At 40.9% G+C, this 22,373-nt stretch overlaps 1 protein-coding gene across 12 annotated transcripts in view; it reads left to right on the top strand.

The window, feature by feature from the left end:
- PCDH15 (protocadherin related 15) overlaps window positions 1–22,373 on the top strand; it is a 441,732-nt gene that overhangs the window by 277,540 nt on the left and 141,819 nt on the right. For all 12 annotated transcript variants that reach the window (XM_033149148.1, XM_033149157.1, XM_033149155.1 and 9 more), the window contains 4 exons: window positions 13,094–13,287; window positions 16,093–16,225; window positions 18,306–18,385; window positions 22,202–22,295. In XM_033149148.1, the coding sequence (XP_033005039.1) occupies window positions 13,094–13,287; window positions 16,093–16,225; window positions 18,306–18,385; window positions 22,202–22,295 (501 nt within the window). The remainder of the gene's footprint in view (window positions 1–13,093; window positions 13,288–16,092; window positions 16,226–18,305; window positions 18,386–22,201; window positions 22,296–22,373) is intronic.

Genomic DNA, 22,373 nt, shown 5'->3' on the forward strand with positions numbered 1-22,373 from the left:
TTCTATCTGCTTCTTTGCTACTTTATTATATACTACTGTTTCTTTAACTTCAGATTGCATGCTTCAGGAGCAACAGTACTGTATTAACTTTAACATCAGCGTTTTGTCAGCAGGATTCAGGAACCTTGGGATGTGGACAGACAAAAACTTATTGAAATGATTAATAATGGAGTTATATATTAATACCTTTTCAGAGTGGAGAGCCAGTGTGGTGTTGTTGGGTTAGAGGGTTGGACTAGGCCTGTGGAGAAGCATGTGCAAATCCCCACTCTGCCATGGGTAAACTTGACCCAGTTACTCTCTCTCAGTCTAACATAACTCACAGTGAGGTTGTGAGGATAAAATGGGCAAGAACTGTGTGTGCTGCCTTGAGATCCTTTGAGGAAAGACAGGATACAAGTGTAACGTACTGCAATTAATTCACTGCAGCAACAGAACTTGGCTGGAAATGGTATTATGAAGCCATCTTAGCCAATTACGTACACATTCATTGTTGCTGTTCCACCATCGTACCTTGCCAAAACTGATTTTGCAATATGTTTTTTTAGCATGTCAGCAATACCTGGGAAAAGCAGAAACTAACTCCCATTGATCAGCACTGCTGCAATATATGTATGCATATTTATCTATCATATGCAGCTTATTTCCCACAACACAGAAGGTGACGAATAAAGCACAACGTGCCCATAGCAGTTTTTTAAATATGGCAAATTACATTTGCATATTGATTGTTTATATCAATATCAGTGTAGCCTCTTAAAAAGACAAACACACATAGGGCTTACTTCTCAATAATCCCACAACTTTTTCAAGAATGTATTACAGTCATACCTCATGTTGTGTACGCTCCATGTTGCGTACATTCGGGATACGCACTCCCGCCCCCCGGAAGTGTTTTCCGGAGCGCGTGCAGAACGCTTCTGCGCAGTTCGCGCATTTGCAGAAGCACTCAAATCGCATGACTTCCAGGTTTTTTTAATGTGTGTTCGAGTTACGCAAGCCCACGTTACGCACGGCAACCCGGAATGGATCGCGTGCGTAACCCGGGGTTCCACTGTACTGTTTTTTAAAACTCATTTTTATTTGAATGGTGTGCACTCCCCATATCTACCACCTATGTGTACCTTAAACATAACAGCAACCAAAATTGCTCACTTGACAGAAGCTATGGGCTCCCTTGATGTTGGCATGGGGAGTAACCACATGATCTGCATGACCCACAATAAACCACATGATCTGGGTGACTCACAATATCAGAAGGGCGTGTTCAACTTTAAAAATGCATGAGTGGAACAACTTCCCCTGGAGCGTATACCACAGATCAGGAGGTACCTTGGGGGTCAAGAGGACCCCAGCATGGTTAACAAGTAGACCCAACGCAGCTATTAGAGGCGAGAAGGCGTCCTTTAAAGATGGTGGTGACAGACCAGAAAGAAGTTCTTGGGGTCATAGTAGATGGCTTGATAAAAATGTCAACCCAGTGTGCAGTAGCTATGAAAAGAAGCAGATTCAATGCTAGCGATCCTTAGGACAGGAATTAAAAATAAAACTATCAATATCATAAAGCTGTTATACAAGTCTATGGTGGGACCGCATTTGGAATACTATGTACAGTGCTTATCATCTCACCACAAAAATAATATTTTAGAGTTGGAAAAGCTCAATCCAGATAAGAATGAGGCATTGTTAGTGGGTAGTTCCCTAGACCAGGTGGCTGGGAGGTTACACTCTCTCTGAAGGAACAGGCAAACAGTTTGAAGGTACTTCTGGATCAATTGCTGTCGCTTTAGACTCAGGTGGCCTCGGTGGCACAGAGGCCACTTACCGGTACAGTGTTTGTGGTAAGATTCTAGCCAAGAACTTTCTGGTTCATAGTTCAGTTGCTTAGCTACTTGTTTTACATCTAGAAGGTGTCCAACTGAATAGTTTCCTTACCTTAATTCATTTATAAATATATACACTCTTGACTCATATAAAACATCAAGGTGATATGGAACAATATCTACAAGTACAACAAAACATGAAATACATAAAAAGTATGTTGTGGCTTGATGCATTATGCACGTTTTATAAAGAGTCACAACTGGCCATAGAGGGCATATCGGGAGTTGCCTAGCAACTACACATGATTCTTTGCTATTCTGTCCCGTTTCATGATACTATCCCCGACTTTTGCCAGCATGAAACCACTTATAATGTAACGATAGAGACTGTAGCTTTTGCTTCAGATTAAAGGGCATGGCAGAATAGCAGCTTCTCCCCCACAACTCTGATCCCCTAGTGAGCTGACTTGCAACACCAGAATTCACTCAAAGAAGCACCTGGGAACCAGGAGGAAGGCAAGGGAGGCTTCCTGGAGCCAGCTGGTGATCTTCCATAGGCCAGGTAACTCAACAATACATATTTTATTACACTTTGGATTAAAGGAATTTGTATCTGTATAAGGCACACATACGCAAATGCCACTGTATATGTACCAGAGTGAACAAATCAAAAAGTGAAATCATTTTGAGTACCCACTGTGATCTCATATCAAGCATGTACATTGTGCAACAATTGATTCATTCTGTTCATGGGGCATTTGATCTCATAAATGAGGAGAGACCAAATCATTCCCTCATCAGGATGTATCACCTTTGGAGGTTTTCATTATTAGCAGCTGAAAATTGTGGTTGACATTTATTAGAGTACTGTGGACGTGTCTGAGATAGAGTCAAGGGCCACTATGTCTTTTTAGTTGTCTCCTCTTAAACTGAAGAGGGAGAGGCTATGTGGTCAGTAAGGTGGAGTAAAGTACCTCCTCTGCAGAAATAATTTTCAGTTTTCTGAGCTGATTAGCTGTCAAGAGGTCAGAAGTGCAGATTGTTCAGCTGGCTGACCCAATGGAATTGAAAGGGGTGACTTTGCCATGAGAATATTGAGGAAAGGGATTCACTTGTGAGGTCTGACTGTGAATGAAAAACGAAGGCTTTTGTATAAAATGCAAATACATAGAGCTATACTGCCAGTAACAACAGTAATATGAGAAAAAGGCTGTGTGTTCATAGCTGGCACTGAAATGAAAGGATTGCTCTGATTTTACCATTTGGTTTTGACCATGAAACTTTTCATAGGTAGGTAGGTAGAAGGGCTGGTGTCAGTGTCCTCTGTTATTGATGATGACACAGGCTGAAAGGTGGAAGGGCCATAGCTCTGTAGTAGATCATGTGCCTTGCATAAAGAAGGTGTCAGGTTCAATCCCTGGCATCTCCAGGTAAAATTGGGAGTGACTGTTCTCTGAAACCCTAGAGAACCACTGTCAGTCTGTGTAGATGATACTGAGCTAGATGGACCAGTAGACTGACTCAATGTAAGGCAGCTTCCTATGTTCCTAGGTGATTTGCCTGAGTCCTCGGCTGAGCTGAGAATTAAACCACATGTTCTTTACTGCTTAACTATATTTCATCTCACCTCTTCCCAGCTTATAGCCATCCTATACAGGTGATGACAATCCCCTTCCTTTCTCCTTTAGCTTTTAGCTTTCTCATTTGCCGTACCACTACCTACCTTTCTTTCTTTTTCAAACTGAGCATGTTTGCATATACTCTCTGCTGCCAAACCCATTAGAGTCTCCAAGGAATCTGAGTGGACCACTTGGAAAAGTGATGAAACTATCCCGGCAGTGAATGCTGGGCTCAGGGTGTGGCAGCAGACTCTTGCAGAAAAGAGCTGTGTGTTCGCCCCCTAAAATAGCCTATTGAATGACCTCAGGAGTGAAGGAGGGTGCTGTCCCACTGTCAGAAATGCAGTAAGATTAAAGTGTTATATGTGGAATAGGGGTGCAGAGGCAGAGGATTTGAAGTGGCGGTCCTGCCAGTGTAACTTCAAGGCCGCAGTGAGTGGAAAGATTCTGTTTTTGCATTTTCAAAAGTTTGTAGTTCTGCCATCTAGATTAAATTTCAAAATATGCATTCCCATTACAGTTAGGGTATAGATCTGCTTTGGGTTTTTGGACTGCTATAAAGAGTAGTTGATTCAGGTAAGAAATTATTAATTTAATATGTGTTAAACGCACTTCTTTTGGCAGATCTCCATTTACCTCAAATTAAAACATTCTTCAAGGACAAATGGCATTTAGGATTGCAATGCTTATAACCTACCTGGCAAGATAACACACCTGGAACCTTTAGGCTATATTCACACCATTTGTCTAAAGCACACAGGGAGCTATAGTTTGTTAATGGTTATGCGAATTGTAGCTCTGAGCTTAACAGACTACAGTTCTCAGGATTCTTTGTGGGGAACCATGGTTGTTAAAGTGGCACAAGAGTACTTTAAATGTATGGTGTGGGTGTCATCCTAGTATTTAGATACTAATTCATTTTAAACTGTTGGTCTCTTGAGTCTAGGAGGCTTGATGATGGAAGGATTTTGGATCAGATGAGATGTCCGATTTTATTGTATATGCAATTGTAAGCTTTAGGAATTTGGCTACTATCCTGAAACACTGACTCCAAGCACAGAGGAACATACCTCCAAACAAACATGTAAAGGATTGGGCTTCACATCTCTTAATTAAGGAGCATACAATTTTAATCGGAGGGTTGTATATCAGTCATAATCACACAGATCTTAATATACATCCTTGGAAATTGTGCAGTCCTACTCTGTTGATTTGCCTCCTAATTGCTGTATAATCTTATAAGGACCCTTGCCTCCTTCGAGTGATAATCAGCTGCGATAGCTTCAAAAGGAAAATGGCCCAGGTCAGTCATGATTAGACTGTGAAACCAGATACTCCAATAAAAAGAAGTAGGTTAGAAAAAGAGCCCTGACCTCAGTGCGTTTGTGCAGTTAGACAATAATTCATGATGAAAGGCTCCTTCTATTTGCTAATTGAGTTGCATTTCTGAGATAGTAAAACATTTAATTTGAATGGCATATAGTTGTCTTGCAAAAATGACAGTTCTTATTCCAGTATGCTATCTGGCGTGTGTATAATTTATCAGATGCATTGGCCTTAAAGCTTTTTAAGATAAATGTTCGGAAAACATTAGGGTTGGATTAATCAATGGCATTTGCCATGTGCAGGGCTGGCTATAGGATTTTAAGGATCATTGGGCAATGCACCAGTGTCCTACTTTATCTGGAAGAAGTGGTATGTGCAAATTGACTTTTCTTTTACACTTCCTCTGTCCATCGTTGGTGCTCCATGGAAAGTCAGGGTGTTGGGACTGTTGGCGTAGTGGGCCTTTTGCCTGTCTTGAAGCCGCCAAAGATCTTTCTCCTTTTGCCCAAATGACTACCCAGTGAGGTACATACTCAGCATCTCTCTCCATTTGTTTACATTTTGAATAACTTAATGAATTTGGACCCATTTAGTGAGTTTGTTGTTTAGGATTATTTTGCACACGTGGCTTTGCTCACAATCCCACACATGGCTTGTTGACTGATCACGGATGCAAATCTTCCTGCAAATAATAAATATAAAAAGTTAACACACCACTGGCCACACAGAGCCAGCTTTACCAGCGAAGGTGAACTTTTTGCACTATTTGATTTATCTGTGAAGTGGATTTCTGAGTAAACAGCCGGTGACAAGCAACTTATGAACCTAGTGCCCCAAGCAGTCACCGGATCTGCTAAACTCAGCCCTGCCTGACCTCAAAACCCCAATCACTGGCTTTCCATATTTGAAATTGTTGGCTGTTTCCCATGTGGAATGGAAGAACGAGTGCACACAATCAAGGATGGAGTTCAGGGAAGAAGTAGGTGGGTTTGATTTATTCATCGATTGGTTACAGCCAATTGAATTCTGGGTTCTTCCCTTTCTCCCTCTTATCTTAACAGTAACCTTTGCAACTGCAATTTTGAGACTTGTGCGGTTCAGTGCTTTCACAGTCCTCAGGATATGGAGATAATTATTTTCCCCTTATCCACCCCCTGTACCTGACCTCTGTCTGGAGAAGGAGTTAAAATGAGTTCATCTTTCTTGAAGTGAGAATGGATCCTGAGATCCTTTGTATTATAAGTACTTCCCTGCCACCTCATATGTCCTTGGGTGTATCTGATTTTCTGCCACAACTCCTCTGACTTTTCTACCCTTCTACCGCCTCCTTCTTTACTTCCTTAAAAAAAATGAAGCATCAAGTAATATTGCTTTAAATTGTGTGTGTGTGTGTGTGTGTGTGTGTGTGTGTGTAAAAATCCTAGCTAAAGATTCACTATACTATAGACCAGGCTTCCTCAACTTTGGCTCTCCAGATGTTTTGAGACTACACTTCCCAGCATCCCTGACCACTGGTCCTGCTAGCTAGGGATCATGGGAGTTGTAGGCCAAAAACATCTGGTGGGCCGAGGTTGAGGAAGACTGCTATAGACAGATTATTCACTAAGGCTGCAAATCCTATACACATTTAGGTCCTATTTCATTGAATTCAATGGGATTTACTTCTGATGTAGAGTGGTACTTCGGTTTATGAACTTAATCCATTCCGGAAGTCCGTTCTTAAACCAAAACCATTCTTAAACCAAAGCACGCTTTCCCTAACAAGCCTCCCGCTGCCGGTGCCCTTCCACCGTTCGGATTCTGTTCTTAGACCAAGGTAAAGTTCGCAAACCGGGGCACTACTTCCGGTTTTGCGGAGTTCATAAACTGAATTGTTCATAAACAGGACTGTTCTTAAACCGAGGTACCACTGTAATTATAGGCTTCAGGTCTATGGTCAGCATGCAGTTGGAAATAAAATGAAATGGAAGACATCAAAACAATGACAGGTAGAATTTGACTTTCTCTTATGTACTTATATTTTCCGAAAGCAAATCTGTGAAGGAGATATGCAATAGTCATGCTAGAAGTTATTTTCCAAGTGTGGGGAAAGAGTTGCATCTGTGTATAACGTTCATTCAGGAATTGTTTTTGTAGTGCTTAAAGATCTCTCAGTGCTTTTTTATGCTTGTGGCTAAGGATGATATTTTATAAATCAAAGTCAGAAATGACTAGCTGGGAGGGAACAGGCTAAATGCTGAATTATTATGCACAAATGTAGCTTTTTTCAAGATTTGGTTATAATTACTTGATGTGACTGTCTGGTGACACACCTCCATGGAACTTTCAATGTCATTTCCCCAAAGTTTCATGTCCAGCTTTATAAACTGTAGCTCTTGGTGGATGGTTTGCATTGCTGAGGTTGAGAACAAACAATGCTCCCATATTCAATGGGCTGGCTGAGTTTTGCTTATTAATCCAGAGGTGTCAGCTGCAGTGCCACATGGTAATTTTTATAACACTGTAGGAGTAGCTAGAATAAATTTATGCTAATTGTGTATGACTTTGGGGAAGTGGGTTTGTTTGCCTGGAACACTATTTCCATGTGTGGAGGTGGTTGGAAGGCAAAGCCTTTTGGAACACAACAACTGCAGGTTTCAGTTTAGATCAGCAGGAAGTAATCGCATTAGGCATTTGGGAATCAGACCAATTTGCCTGAACTTTTAGTTCATGACAGACTGGAGTCAGAGTGTCTTATTAGCTTTTCCAAATAATGGTGGAAAACATCACTGGTTGAAAAGGATTTTGTCCCACTAAACTAATCCTTGTTCAAAATGATTGCAACAGATCGGAACTGGCACCCCAATAAAGCAACATGGCATTGTTAAGGCACAATGCTGTGAAGGTTTCTTATAGCTTCCTATTTGCATAATGAAAATCACGTCTTTGCCTCAGCATTAACAGAACATATTTATCACTGTCAGGTTGTTAGCACTGCACATTTTAAATGGAACAAAATTGCTGCTACTGCATGAAGAAGATATAAAGGAAGAACAGAATGGATCCCCTTTTCAGTCTCTTTTAGATGTTAATCCACCCCCATCCCAAATCACCTAAACTATGGAGTCTATCAGCCAAAACCACCTGCAATTTGAATTTCCAAAATCATAGAGTGCTGTGACAGTTATTTGACTTTAATTCTCCCTTTCAGGCATCTTTTTGCCCCCAAAATGTTATTCAGATGACTTAGCATTTCAAAGCACCTTCATTTGTAAATTTAATTAACCTTGTTAATTTATGTATTTGTGTATTCTACCAGTTTCCCTTTTCGTGTTGTCGCACTAAAACTTGGCTGGGCTCCAAGTATGTAATTAAATGGGTAGGACTTGCATTTTGCGTGAAGCTCTTATTTATCTTTTCCCCAACCCCTTTACTGCTGATCTAGAGAAGGTTATTATAACACTTTTTAAAGCTGTCACCAACCTTTATTAGGGACATTCGTTTATGAGGTCAACAACTATGAGCAGTTTTACAGGGAAATTTCTAAATGATTAAAGGAATATATGAATTGAGAGGTTTCCTTTTCAGCAATGAAAATGAAGCAAATGGTTGACTTCAGTGCTTTAACACTCTGTGGATCTATTCAAATGGTAGAAAACCGTTCTAATTGTGCAATACAATTCTATAGTTAAGCTATGGGATTTTCTCCCACAATATGTGATGTCCATCAACTTGGATAGCTTTAAAGCAGCCAGTGTGGTGTAGTGTTTTAGAGTGCTGTACTAGGACCTGTGAGACCAGGCTTCAAATCACCATTCATCCATGAAGCCAACTGAGCGACTCTGAACAAGTCAACCAAACCTACCTCACAGGGTTGCTGTGGGGATAAAAAGGAGCGTGAGGAAGGGTGCACACCTCCTTGAGCTCCTAGAAGAAAAGGTGGGCTATAAATGTATAAATAAATAAATGGGCATTAGACAATCTCATGTAGGATAAGGATATCAATGGCTGCAAGCCATGATTTCTATGTACTACCTCCAGTTTTGGAGGTGGCGTGACTCTTGGTTACTGGGAATCACAAGTGGGCTGAGTGCTTTTGCACCCAAGTTTGCTTATGGGCTTCCCATAGACAGCTGGTTGGCCACTGTGAGTACAGGATGCCGAACTCAGTGGGTATTTAGTTTAATTCAACAGAGCTCCTCATACAGTCTCACATTATGCATAACTACGAGGTAAGTAGGGCTTCCTAATCAGTGGGTTTAAGGATTGCAGCTTTAATCAATTGTCGCTTGGCAGAAGCTTCTGCCTGCCTGACGAGGTTACTGGTTCACACATGGTGCACAGGCAAAGGCTGAAAGAAAAATTCTGCCTTTCCCAATGAAGGGTACACACAACTGCCTCCAGGCGATGAATGTACTTGTGGGGGTGGCTACAGGGTCATAGGAGCTAGTCCTGTTCACTGCCATCATGCCACCAGAGATGTAGGAAGGTAAGGTGGTACCCAGTGCAGAAAATTTCTTGTCACCCCCCACACACACACACATTGTTTGTTTTTGTGTGTGTGTGTGTGTGTGTGTGTTTGCCTGCAAAAATGGTTTTACGTTATTTCATATTTTCGTACAAAGGAATGTGGAATCTGGGCCTCTGATAACAAGTAGGCGACTATGGACAGATACTTAAATCTACAGGATAGATTGTGTTTTGGCTTGTGTTATTTTATTTATACTTATTATTTATTTAATAAATTTTATTTTTAAAAACCTGCAAAGTGGTTTACCAAAAAACAAAACAAAACAAAACAAACACCACAGCAGTAAAATCAATAAAAATTAACAATCCTACTTTAAAACATACAAAAGCTAAAATATTAAGATTAAAATTACTTCAACTTCCTAAGCATCTAGGTATGCTTGCCTAAAGAAGAATGCTTTTAGCAGGTGTCCGAAAAGAGTCTAGCAAAGGCACGTGCTTTCTTTCAATAGACGGGGAGTTCCAAAGTGCAGGTGCTGTCACAGTAAACAATGCAGTACAGATATTATGTGGAACCTGTAGTAGTGCTTGAAACTACTTAAGGGGAGGTTTTATTTATTGTGATTTCACCATGCTCTATATTATCAAATCTACTCAGCCTAGTCTCATTTTCTTCACATAGGCTGACTTTCCAGGACCCAGGAAGCCCAGCAGAGGGTAGGGCAGTAGGGCAGTTCATAACAACTTTTCTTTTTTTTAAAAAAAAAATGCCTGCTCCAAAGGTCTTATCTTACTAAACTAGGGATTATATAGCTATATCTAAAATTTCATGCATATCAGTTAATATCTTGACCCTGCTCCACTGACTTGAAATTTGGACAAGTAAACAGCTATTTTCATGGAGGAGGGTCAAGATATGAACTGATATGCATGAAATTTCAGATATAGCTATATAATCCCTAGTGTTGTAAGATAAGACCTTTGGAGCAGGCATTTTTTTTAAAAAAGGGTTTTTTTTTAAGAACTGCCCTAGCAGGGCAGTAATTGTTCCTTGATAATTTGTCATCCCACTCCATGATGGTACCTGGGGCGGACCCCCCCCCCCTTTCCCATGCCCCTGCACGCCACCATTACTATATCTGATTGGCATTGTCAGAAAGGGTTTTTTTAAGAACTGCCCTAGCAGGGCAGTAATTGTTCCTTGATAATTTGTCATCCCACTCCATGATGGTACCTGGGGCGGACCCCCCCCCCTTTCCCATGCCCCTGCACGCCACCATTACTATATCTGATTGGCATTGTCAGAAAGGGTTTTTTTAAGAACTGCCCTAGCAGGGCAGTAATTGTTCCTTGATAATTTGTCATCCCACTCCATGATGGTACCTGGGGCGGACCCCCCCCCCTTTCCCATGCCCCTGCACGCCACCATTACTATATCTGATTGGCATTGTCAGAAAGGGTTTTTTTAAGAACTGCCCTAGCAGGGCAGTAATTGTTCCTTGATAATTTGTCATCCCACTCCATGATGGTACCTGGGGCGGACCCCCCCCCTTTCCCATGCCCCTGCACGCCACCATTACTATATCTGATTGGCATTGTCAGAAAGGGTTTTTTTAAGAACTGCCCTAGCAGGGCAGTAATTGTTCCTTGATAATTTGTCATCCCACTCCATGATGGTACCTGGGGCGGACCCCCCCCCCTTTCCCATGCCCCTGCACGCCACCATTACTATATCTGATTGGCATTGTCAGAAAGGGTTTTTTTAAGAACTGCCCTAGCAGGGCAGTAATTGTTCCTTGATAATTTGTCATCCCACTCCATGATGGTACCTGGGGCGGACCCCCCCCCTTTCCCATGCCCCTGCACGCCACCATTACTATATCTGATTGGCATTGTCAGAAAGGGTTTTTTTAAGAACTGCCCTAGCAGGGCAGTAATTGTTCCTTGATAATTTGTCATCCCACTCCATGATGGTACCTGGGGCGGACCCCCCCCCCTTTCCCATGCCCCTGCACGCCACCATTACTATATCTGATTGGCATTGTCAGAAAGGGTTTTTTTAAGAACTGCCCTAGCAGGGCAGTAATTGTTCCTTGATAATTTGTCATCCCACTCCATGATGGTACCTGGGGCGGACCCCCCCCCCCTTTCCCATGCCCCTGCACGCCACCATTACTATATCTGATTGGCATTTTCAGAAAGGGTTTTTTTAAGAACTGCCCTAGCAGGGCAGTAATTGTTCCTTGATAATTTGTCATCCCACTCCATGATGGTACCTGGGGCGGACCCCCCCCCCTTTCCCATGCCCCTGCACGCCACCATTACTATATCTGATTGGCATTTTCAGAAAGAGTTCTGCTTGATATAGATGTCCACGCAAAGGCTTCCTGCATGTGGGGAGGGAGCTTGGCCAATCAGGATCCCTTCTCGCATGCATTAGCCGTCAGCATGTGCACCTGAACTTGGGAATAACTCCTTCCGGCATACTTCAAGAGGACATTTCTCAGGGAAGGGAAAAGTCATGTGGCCCCATAGCCTTGCTTACATTCAGCACACGAGGGGGGCTGTGTGTCTCTCCCTTCCTGTGTTATCTGCAAGGAAAGGGTGGTGTTGCTCACTCACTGTGGGACTCACAAAACCTTGTACACTTGGCCAGTATGTAGCAATACCTATCGGAGATCTAAGTAAATGGGATTATGTAACTGTTTTTCAAGAAGCTGGTTATGATAGGAACAGACAGACAGACTAATGTGAACTGAAGAGCCCAGTTTGAAACCAAACTCAACACGTCATGTCATACATATAGTCTTCTTACTCAAAGTAGGCTTAGGAGAAAGCCATCTTTATTATTTGAAAAGGAGGACTTACTGGCCAGCTCCTGTGTCAGTCATGAAGCCACCTACCCTGTGAATAATGCTAACAATCTTTGTATTAGTTATGGGGCTACCTCCTTCCCCCATGCTTTGTTGAAGAAGTGTGTGTGTTTTAAAGCGGGGTGTCTTTTTTAAAAAGTGCCTTCCAAGCACATCTGTAATCTGATAATTATACCAGCTGCTTTGAAAATGAAATAAAAAGCAGACATCCTGCATGAAGCATGAGTTGAGGAGTGTTCAGAAAGAAGCCGTCAGGAATAGATTGATATGGTGTATATGTGTGTCAGTTCAGGAATAAAGGCAGGTGAAAGCAGAGCTCGCTGTCAGCAAACAGCCTTTCTATTTTCAAGTACATCAGTATGCAGCCTGATAGATCAGTATTTTTGTAGGTGTCATGTCTCTGTCTGGTTCAGAACTGAAATTAGGGAGGCTCAGAAGTGGAAGAGAAAGGTGAAACTGACTGCCTTCTGCACACTTTTAGAGATAGGTGTACAACAGTAGTGCACTGTGTGGTGGGATGGAGGTTCTTACATGACCTCCCAGCAGGTGACCTCCCAGCTGTTTACTGGGAGGGGAAAGGTCAGTGTGGTGCAAATGCACCCATGGAGCTAATTTGGCCCTCCTGCTCCTGTGTTTGCACCTTTCTACCCTCCCTGCTGCCTCACTCATCCCCCTGTCACTCTCACTAACTTTCCTGCCAGGAGGTCAGGGAAGTGTCTCAGGCCCACCACACCAGCACCAAAAGATGCTCTGGAACATCTTGGGTTAAGTGATCTGCTGCTGCTGCTGTTCATGCATTCTATAATGTAGTTTCTGCTTCATCCTATATCACAGGGTGTCCATATTTGATTCATGATTGTTTGATGCCTGATTTCACAGGTTACACACACACACACACAAATAATATTCTCTTTATTTTGACAGCAATTGAAATTGGGTTTCCTGTCATTCAAGCAGCAACCCTAAGGTGAAACAAAAATTAAATTCTAATTTTCTATTGTAGCTCACCGCCATGGATGCTGATGAAGGTTCAAATGGGCGGATCACATATGAAATCCTGGCCGGAGATCCGGGAGACTTTGTGATCAATGATCAGACGGGCCTTATCACTATTGCTCCAGGAATTGAATTGGTGGTAGGACGTTCCTATGCCCTCACTGTCAAAGCATCTGACAGTGCTCCTCTTGCACAGAGAAGGTAATTGATATGATAATTAAATATTTTTCCTCCATAGCTGAGAAATTAACCTTTCCGCACTATAATGAGTAGAAGGTGTAAAGGATCAGTCATCAAAGAAACACGACGCCCGTGATTTGGTTTCTTTAGAAAAGGCACTTCAGTCAGTTGTTTGCTAAGCATCCTATTCAAAAGAAGCCTTTATATCTGAACTGTTGTGACTCATTCATGAAATTAATATATATCCAGCACACAGACATATGGTTAGTTCAGTGCACCATAATATGTTGATTGGGTATTATTATTATTATTATTAGTAGTAGTAATAGTAGTAATAGTAGTAATAATAGCATTAGTATTAGTATTAGCATTAGCATTATTATAGTGAATTCTAATATGTTATGTTTGCTTGATCCATATTTGTAGTGTGTGCTTGTTTAAGAAACTGAGAATGAGAGAATGGGGGAGAGAAAGCAAAGCAATGAAGGCAAAAGTAGTTGTCTGTTCTGTAAATTGCCAACTATCATGCAAAGGTAGTATCTCCAAATGTCCTGGAATGAAAGGATCGCTGAGCTGGAGGTAACCTTTTATCCAGATGATACAATCTTATAGTGTGCCTCAGCTCAATTGGGAGCACAAATTGCAAGCTGTGCAAACACTGGACAAGCAATGAAATACACTCCATGGAAACCTACATTTGTACTAGCAAAGTCATTCAGTTTCTAATCTCCCACATGTTAGATCTGGGAAGCGTAGAGTAGAAAGAGATGATTTTCTCATACTAACTTGGCAGAAGCAAAACAAAACAAAGGGTGATTTTAACTCACAGAACACTTCAGGTTTGAATAGAATAGCTGAGAGGCCTTAGGCCTGATTTGCATGTCATAATTTGCAGGTGTTTCCCCACCTTAAATGTGACAGTGTATGTAGGGAGACATTACACATAACAGGGCAATGTGTGTATTTTAAGTGACGTCAGATCCATTTTGAAATTAATTGACAGATTTCGTTGTCTGCCCAATCCATTCTGAAATGTGTATTACATGTTTCTGGGCATGTAGATGCCAAGGTTACCACTGTGTTGGCAAAAAGATAAATTTTGCCCACATCTTAGCACCACAAAAGTTCAGAAAAGCAAAGCTGGAGAAACAAATAGAGACCAGTTAAGGAAGTTTGGCCACTCAGTTGTAATACAAATAAAAAGAAAACACAACAGACTAAAACAGATACTCCTAAACCTTTCCATGACCTGTTTGGGTGACACTTCACTCCTGCCCTTCACCTTTCCATACGGTGCAAGAGGCAGGAGAGGGACTTTCTCCCCTCCTGGGTTGAATGTTACCTTTCATATTTGAGAGAAGGATGCGGAAGAACCAGGTGAGACAAAGAACCATTCCAAATACCATCAGGTCTAGAGGTGAAATATCACCAAAATAGCCCCTAAATGGGCAAAACCTGGAAGTCCAAACTATTCACCCTATGGAGAACGTCTTCACTCTTTAATTGCAACTGTAGGGATGTTTGGTCATTAGTCCTCCACATGTATGGCTTATGTGTTGAGGCAGGAGTCGGATTGTTGATGTCACCACCTTCAACAGCCATCAGAACAGAGAGCCAAGATACGTAAGCCATTGACCTGACTGGGTGGAACACTGAGGCACATACAAGTATATACACATAGCCTATCCTTTCTGATGGTCCACTGAATGTGTTAACTTTGGTGGCAGAGCCGGTGGACATAGAGAATGGGACCAACATGTACAGGTCCATTTCCCCCTCCGTGTGTTTAGTATACAGTACTGTATTTGTTAAAAGCTATCATCTAATCAGACCTACAGTTGCATTTAAATGTAAAGAACTCTGCATTACCATTGGAAATTTGTGGTATATAGGCTCAAAATCCACAGGCATTTAAACTTTTAACTCTTATCTTATTTTGATGTTGCTGTTGCTGCTGCTGTTGTTCCCAGTCAGTTAATATTGTTGCCATCACATTTTCTAATGTATCGTTGCAAATGCAAGGGCCAGAAGATTTAAATGAAAGCCATTGCCCTCGGGGTTCTATAATAAATTCATAGACTATGACAAATTCACTGACTGTGGTACACACATCCTTCAGGCTTTACCTTTTCCATCCCTGCATTTGTAAGACTATACTTTATCTATTTTGTTTTTTGCTGATACCATTTAAGAGGCAAATTTCAATATTCAGCACAGCACTCCAAGGCATTGTGTCACCCATACTATTCTTTTCTAGCCTTAAGAAAATGTTCATGGTTTCTTTTTTTTTTAAGTGTTTCCACCAAATTGGTCAGATGAAAGGAATTTTCAAGTCACGTTTTCTCCCTGTCACCCCAGAGATCTAAATAGCTTATTTATGCATAATAAATAGCTTCTTAATCCTTTAGATCAGTTAGATGTTTATTCACCCCACCCAAAAGAAAAAAAGAAAAGAAAAGAAAAATCATGAAGTGAAATCAACTAATGTGACCAGTATAAAGAGGAAATAATTTTTGAATATTTTTTATAATGATTATGATTAACATTATTTTTATCCTTCCTTTTCCTAGTCCAGGACTCAAGGTAGCTTACACAGATAAAGCAGAGCAAATTAAAAACATAGAAAATACAATAAATGAAATGCAATTAAACACTAATCTTTCTGCCCTGTTAACACCTTGTGTCAGATGCAACAGATGCAAAGAATTGCAGGGATGTAACCCAAAGGTTCAGAAGAAATGTTGAGTGCAGTGTGGTGTAATTTTTCCCCCAATTAAAATAAAAGGTTTTGACTGTTTTGCTTTGTTTGTTTCATTGTCATTGCAGGAGTTCCATCACTACTGTTTACATTGAGGTTCTTCCTCCAAATAATCAGAGCCCACCCCGCTTTCCCCAGCAGATGTACAGTCTTGAACTTAGTGAGGCCATGAGAATTGGTGCCATTTTGCTAAATTTGCAGGTACAGAATGCTTCAATGTAAGCATTTACAGAACTCTATTTCTGCTTATGGATGTGATGGTCTTGATCCTAGCTACTTTTGCTGTTTTCAGGGTCTGTTCTGGACAAATATTACTTTATAGTGGGGGTGTGTGGTTAGTGAATCTGTGGCCCTACAAGTGATGGTCTTCAACTCCAGGCAATGCAGCTAATGGTTAGGGTTGATGGGAGTTACACTCCAGCAATGGCTGCAGGGTCACAAGTTCCCCATTGTTGCTCTATAACACGGGTTTCTCAAACCTGGGTCTCCAGCTGTTTTTGGACTATGATTCCCATCATCCCTAGCTAGCAGGACCAGTGGTCAGGAATGATGGGAATTGTAGTCCAAAAACAGCTGGAGAACCAAGTTTGGGACCCTGTTCTATAGTATGGGTTTTCTGCTGCCATTTAACCCTTTCCTTATTGATTTGCCTGCTGAGAAACCTCCGCATGTACATCTCAGACACTTCTGAGGTGCATGTTCAGTTCACATAAAGTGTTGGTTGGGCCTCTTGGATCTCATTACTGCCCACCATGGATTTGAAAGTACCTCCTAGAACACAGCCAGCAGTCTCCTTTGGCTTCATTTTGTAGCAGACAACAGTGATGGACTAGAGGACTTTTAGAGTAGCTTGCCCATCATTATAGATTATTTTCTTCTTTGAGGAATCCTTGCTAAACGTCTGAAAATTGTTGCTCTAATTTGTCTTAAATGAAATTCATTCATTCAACATAACAGTTTTTGTCATACAGATGTTTAGGATCTTCATTTGCAGCTGTTTAAAGGCGTGAAATGTTAATACGTATGCAATAGTAGATAATGTTACACAGTGTTTTTAAGCTTCCTGCTCCATAAAAGTAATACATATGAGGTGTACTTTTATAATTTTACAGAGATTTGACACCTGAAATAAAAAATAAAAAAAAGTTTGGAAGTTGGGGGGGGGAGAGAGAGAACCACTGTGTTCCTTTTTATTTGTTGTTGTTTTTAAACAACTGTGGAACCAAAACATTTCTTTTTTATACATAGAAATACAGTTAAGCACTGCTGTATCCCATTGATTTAAATGGGTGGTAGATAAGCACATGCTTAAATCAATGGAACCTTAAAATGCTTAACTTCAGAACTGGATTGTGTATTATATTCTTAAATCAGATAAACTGCCTCTGCCCTGAGGAATCCCACAGTGAAGGTTCTGTTGAGCTGGAAAACAGTCCCCAAACACCACCTGCTGAAAATGACCATCCAAATAGGACTGGAACCACTGCAAAGCAGTGCTGCCCCCCCCCCCCCAATTCCGTTAGCCTCTCCGGGAGGGTATAGTGGTTGATGGTATTGAAAGATGCTGAGAGGTCAGGGAGGATTAACAGGGACATATTGCCCCCATCTCTGTCCCAGCAGAGGTAATTATATAAGGCAACCAGGGCAGTTTCTGTGCCAAAGACAGGCAAAAACCCTAATTGAAATGGATCTAGAAAATCAGTCTTCAATACCACCTGGATCTGTTTTATTAATGTTATTGTCTAATAATCTCTTCATTCTTTACAAACTGATTATTGTCCAGTATAATTTTTAATACTGCATATTTTAAGAAGGGCCCAAATTGGTGCAATATTTAAATGGAGCTATCGTGATTATTTTAAGGAATGCAGTAATAAATAATCCCTACTGAGTTATTTTGAAAATTGGCTGGAGAATTTACTGCCCTCCGAAAACCTCTTTATTACCTCTCGTTCTGTCAGTCATTGTTGATTAAAGCTTAAGTATGCAAATACTCTAATTTCCTGAAATTCCAATAAGCAATTATCATGCTTATGAGAGCACACTCCCATGAAGCCAAAATGCAGATGCTCTCTAGAGGGGACAAACACATACAATCAGTTGATCTAGAGTTAAAGCTGTCAAATGTTTAATTGTTATTAATTAGTTGATTAGCATTTAAAATGTGTTGCCCATCACTACTGAGGAATTGTTGTTTTTGGTTTTTTTTTTAAAAAATCCTAATAAAAAAGAAGCTATTGCAATCTTAACATGTCACTCTTTTTCTGTTGTTCTTCTGAAGGCAACTGATCGAGAGGGTGACCCCATAACATACGTCATACAGAATGGAGATCCTCAGCACGTATTTAACCTTTCTCGAACGTAAGTAGAATAACCCTTATGGCTGAATTTTCAACTTCCCAGCCCAAATGAATATGCAGATTGTGTGCAAATAACACAGCTTCTAATCAGAGGTATTCAGCTGTTTGAAGTTGAGCTCTCAGACACTAATGGGAGCTCTGTGAATGGTACTGAACTTTGAAATTGTACACCCGAGACCATTTATTTATTTTAAATGTTTGACTTGGTAAAACCCACTGAGATGGAAACTTCCATTATATGAGTGACCTGGGATTAATTAGAAGCCTTTAGACTTGCCAGGTTTCTCCTAATGACAGTGACTTTTTTTTTTTTTAACTTACCATTTCTTGTCTGGAAAAATGAAATGTGCTGTAATGAAAAGGAAGACCTTTTGGGCCCATTGTCTGAATTCACCACCAGACATTCCAGGCATTACTAACTGAGAAAGCTTTTAGCATTCCTCCTAAATGGATGCCACCTTAATTAGTGGAAAGAAAAGCCCTGGAACATTGAAAGCACATGTACCAGAAATAGTGAAAACCTTTCCTTTAAGGGCCTGTCATTTGCAAAGCTATTATTTGCAGGAATATTAATTGCAGTAAATGGAGAAAGAAGGATATATTGAGGGAAGGTTCCCCCCCCCTCAGAAATTAGGAAAGGAGCAAGCAGAGTCTTATCATTATGTTCTCAAAGCTCATGTACTGAGACATTTGTTCACCAGTGTGAATGTGGGTATAAGCAACATACTAAAAACAGAGGACGCTGCAATAATCTAGGAACTTTTCCACTCCTCAGGTTGATGGTATTCTTCTGCCACTGCAGATTATTGCCCTGAACCTGTTCTCTGTTATTTCTATGCAATTTACTTTCCATTGTAGGGGGAAATCTATATACATATTGGGGTCTGGGTGTGGAAACTGTTGCACCAGGTAGCTGGAGGTTTGCAAATGCATAAACCAGGCATGTCCAAAGTCCATTTTGGGGGCCTAATACGGCCCGCCGGTCGATTTAATCCTGCCCCCATGGCAGTATATGTCCTGGGGTAAAATCCTAAAAAGAGCTCAATCCTTTAAAAAAAAAAAGCTTTAAAAAGCCCTCACACATGTTCACTTCATCAAATCTGGCCCTCTTTGAAAAAAAAGTTTGGGCACCCTTGGCATAAACCATCAAAAGTCGCGGGCGGCATCTACTTTTGAATGAGACTGGGATGAAAATGCCTCTCACTTAACTGGCAAAAAAAGATTTCTTTGAGAGATAAAGGAGCTGCACTAAGCAGTAGCATCCTGACAGCATTTCTCATTGATAAAATAGTCCAGTAGGAATGACCCAGGGACATTTTGTTTTTGACGTTCTTTAAAAAAAGGAAAGACGTCTGCCTCCACGGCCAGCATATTTTTTTACTAGATATTTAAAAAATGAGTGACTGTAGCTTTCTGTCTCATATCTATCATGGGAAAATCTTTCCCTGAAAAACGCTAGGAATTTCTCTCTCCACAACTTCAGAAAATTTACCAAAATGCCACCCCCTCTCCACCACCACCACCCCCCCAAAAAAATGTCTGGGCCAATTAACTTGCAGCGAACACTACTTTTTAATATGTTTTTGTGTGTGCACTCATTAAAAGTTACAAAAGGCATTCAAATTTCCAGGTTATTCCAGTGAAAGTAATGGGCAATATTTGCATTTGAATACGTACAATACTTATTCATTCAGTCCCTAGAAGCAAGTATAGCAGAGATGCTCTGCAGAGGATCCATGTTCAGAACATGCGGTATAATATTATGACAGGTTCTCTCTAGTGAGCTGTAAGAAAACACAAGTACTCCATTTGTGATATGAACCAACATAACTACTTAATCCATTTTATTTATTTAACAAAATCTATAAACAACTTGATTATAATGAAACCTAAGCGTTTTGTTTATATGGAATAATTTTAATGCCAATCAAAACAAGTCATTAAAAACTTTAAAGAAACCAAGGCATGAATGAACAAAAATGTTTGAAGCAGGTGCTGAAAAGCTACCAGAGAAGTGGCAGAGCTAAAATCAGGAACAGGAGCCAAACATCTAGGTCTTCCCTGATATCATGCTCAGCCCCTCCAATCCGGAAATTCGTTCTGAAACCAAAACCATTCTTAAACTGAGGCACGCTTTACCTAATGAGGCCTCCCGCCGCCGGTGCCCTTCCACCGTTCAGATTCCATTCTTATACCAAGGTAAAGTTCTCAAATCAAGACACTATTTCCGGTTTTGCGGAGTTTGTAAACAGAATCGTTCTTAAACCGGACTGTTGTTAAACCGAGGTACCACTGTATTACTGATTAATTAACTAGCACCTAATTAGCAGCAAAAAAGAAAAAAGAAATGAAATATAAACACAGCACTGCTCTTCTCATTTCAAGGGTTTCTTCTGATTTCAGAAAAAAAGTTTTAAAATGCCCTGTTGGTAATCTAAGGCCAGTGCTGCCTTTAGGAGACAGGAGCTGTTGAGTGGTAACTTCCGAAGAGCCCAGTCATGTTGTAGGAGCCCACATTGCATCTCCATTGCACTTCAATGTTCCTGGGACAGAATGGGAGACCTATGTTATGTATGCAAGCTTTTAGAATTTGAAGAAATTTGGTGGTGAAATGGTGCTGCAGCATATACTTCCTTAGAACTGACTGATGTAGAGCAGTTTGTCTCTGCTTCCATTGAACTCAGATGACCCTAGGATAATGGGAGCCATTGAATGCAGAACAGGAATGGAGAGAAACAAAATACTTAATTCTAGTATTTGGATGCCGCAACCGATCACTTCTCGAATGATCAAGCAGATCGGAGAGGCTTGAAATACAATCCCATGTCCAGGGGCATCCTTTAAAAGCTAAAATGAAGTTGGAAGGAACTAGACGTGCTCTCCACCTCTAAAGGCCATTGTGGCATGGCATATCTGTGTCAGATAGCTCTTAAAGAACCAATTACAGTTTCCCATGCTGTGCCAGTTTCTCATATCTTCTGCAGATAGGGGTTGAGCAAAATGGAAGCATGGGAATAGGGAAAGCCTTCCCCACATATAGCACCACATGGGAAAAGGTTCACACCACATGCTGTGAACCTTTTTCCTGGAGAGTTGGTCATGAATTCAGATTTCTATTGTGACTGGTTGTGTGTGAAAGCCACAATTGTTTTGCTACTTATATTGCCAAATTAGGTAAGCTATAAGAAAAGTATATAGTTTACTCACAATGGTGTAATAAAGATGTCCCTGAATTGAGAGTTCTGATCTTCTGCATCAGGAGAAGTTAATGGGAAAAAACATACTTGCCTTGTAACTTCCTCCATGAGAATAGTTTTGGTCTATTCCCAGCACTTAGTGGTTTGTGGTTTGTTTTGTTTTTTAATGTGCAAACAAACTAGAAAGTACTTGTCTGCAGTTTTTACAGAGGAAAACTTGGATGCTTAAAAAAAATATCACTTTTTGCTTTGCTTTGGATCACAACGAGAAGTATTCACTAATGCAACCAACCCAGCGGCATATAAATATATACAGTGGTACCTCAGGTTACATACGCTTCAGGTTACATACGCTTCAGGTTACAGACTCCGCTAACCCAGAAATAATGCTTCAGGTTAAGAACTTTGCTTCAGGATAAGAACAGAAATCATGCTCTGGCAGCGCAGTGGCAGCGGGAGGTCCCTTTAGCTAAAGTGGTGCTTCAGGTTAACAACAGTTTCAGGTTAAGAACGGACCTCCAGAACGAGTTAAGTTCTTAACCCGAGGTACCACTATATAGTGCTTGTTAATTTTTAGGAGCCATATTTTGATGTAACATATATGTTTGTTTTATTGCTAGATCTGGACTTCTGGCATTAGGAAAACCTTTAGACAGAGAAAGCACCGATCGCTACATTTTGATTGTTACAGCCTCAGATGGCCGACCAGATGGGGTAAGTTTCTTGTAGAAATATAAAAACAAGTTTCTGAGACCGAAACAACAGGGCGCTGAGAGCAGCACAGCCAAAACA

Source organism: Lacerta agilis, chromosome 5, assembly GCF_009819535.1.
Source record: "Lacerta agilis isolate rLacAgi1 chromosome 5, rLacAgi1.pri, whole genome shotgun sequence".
NCBI lineage: Eukaryota > Metazoa > Chordata > Lepidosauria > Squamata > Lacertidae > Lacerta > Lacerta agilis.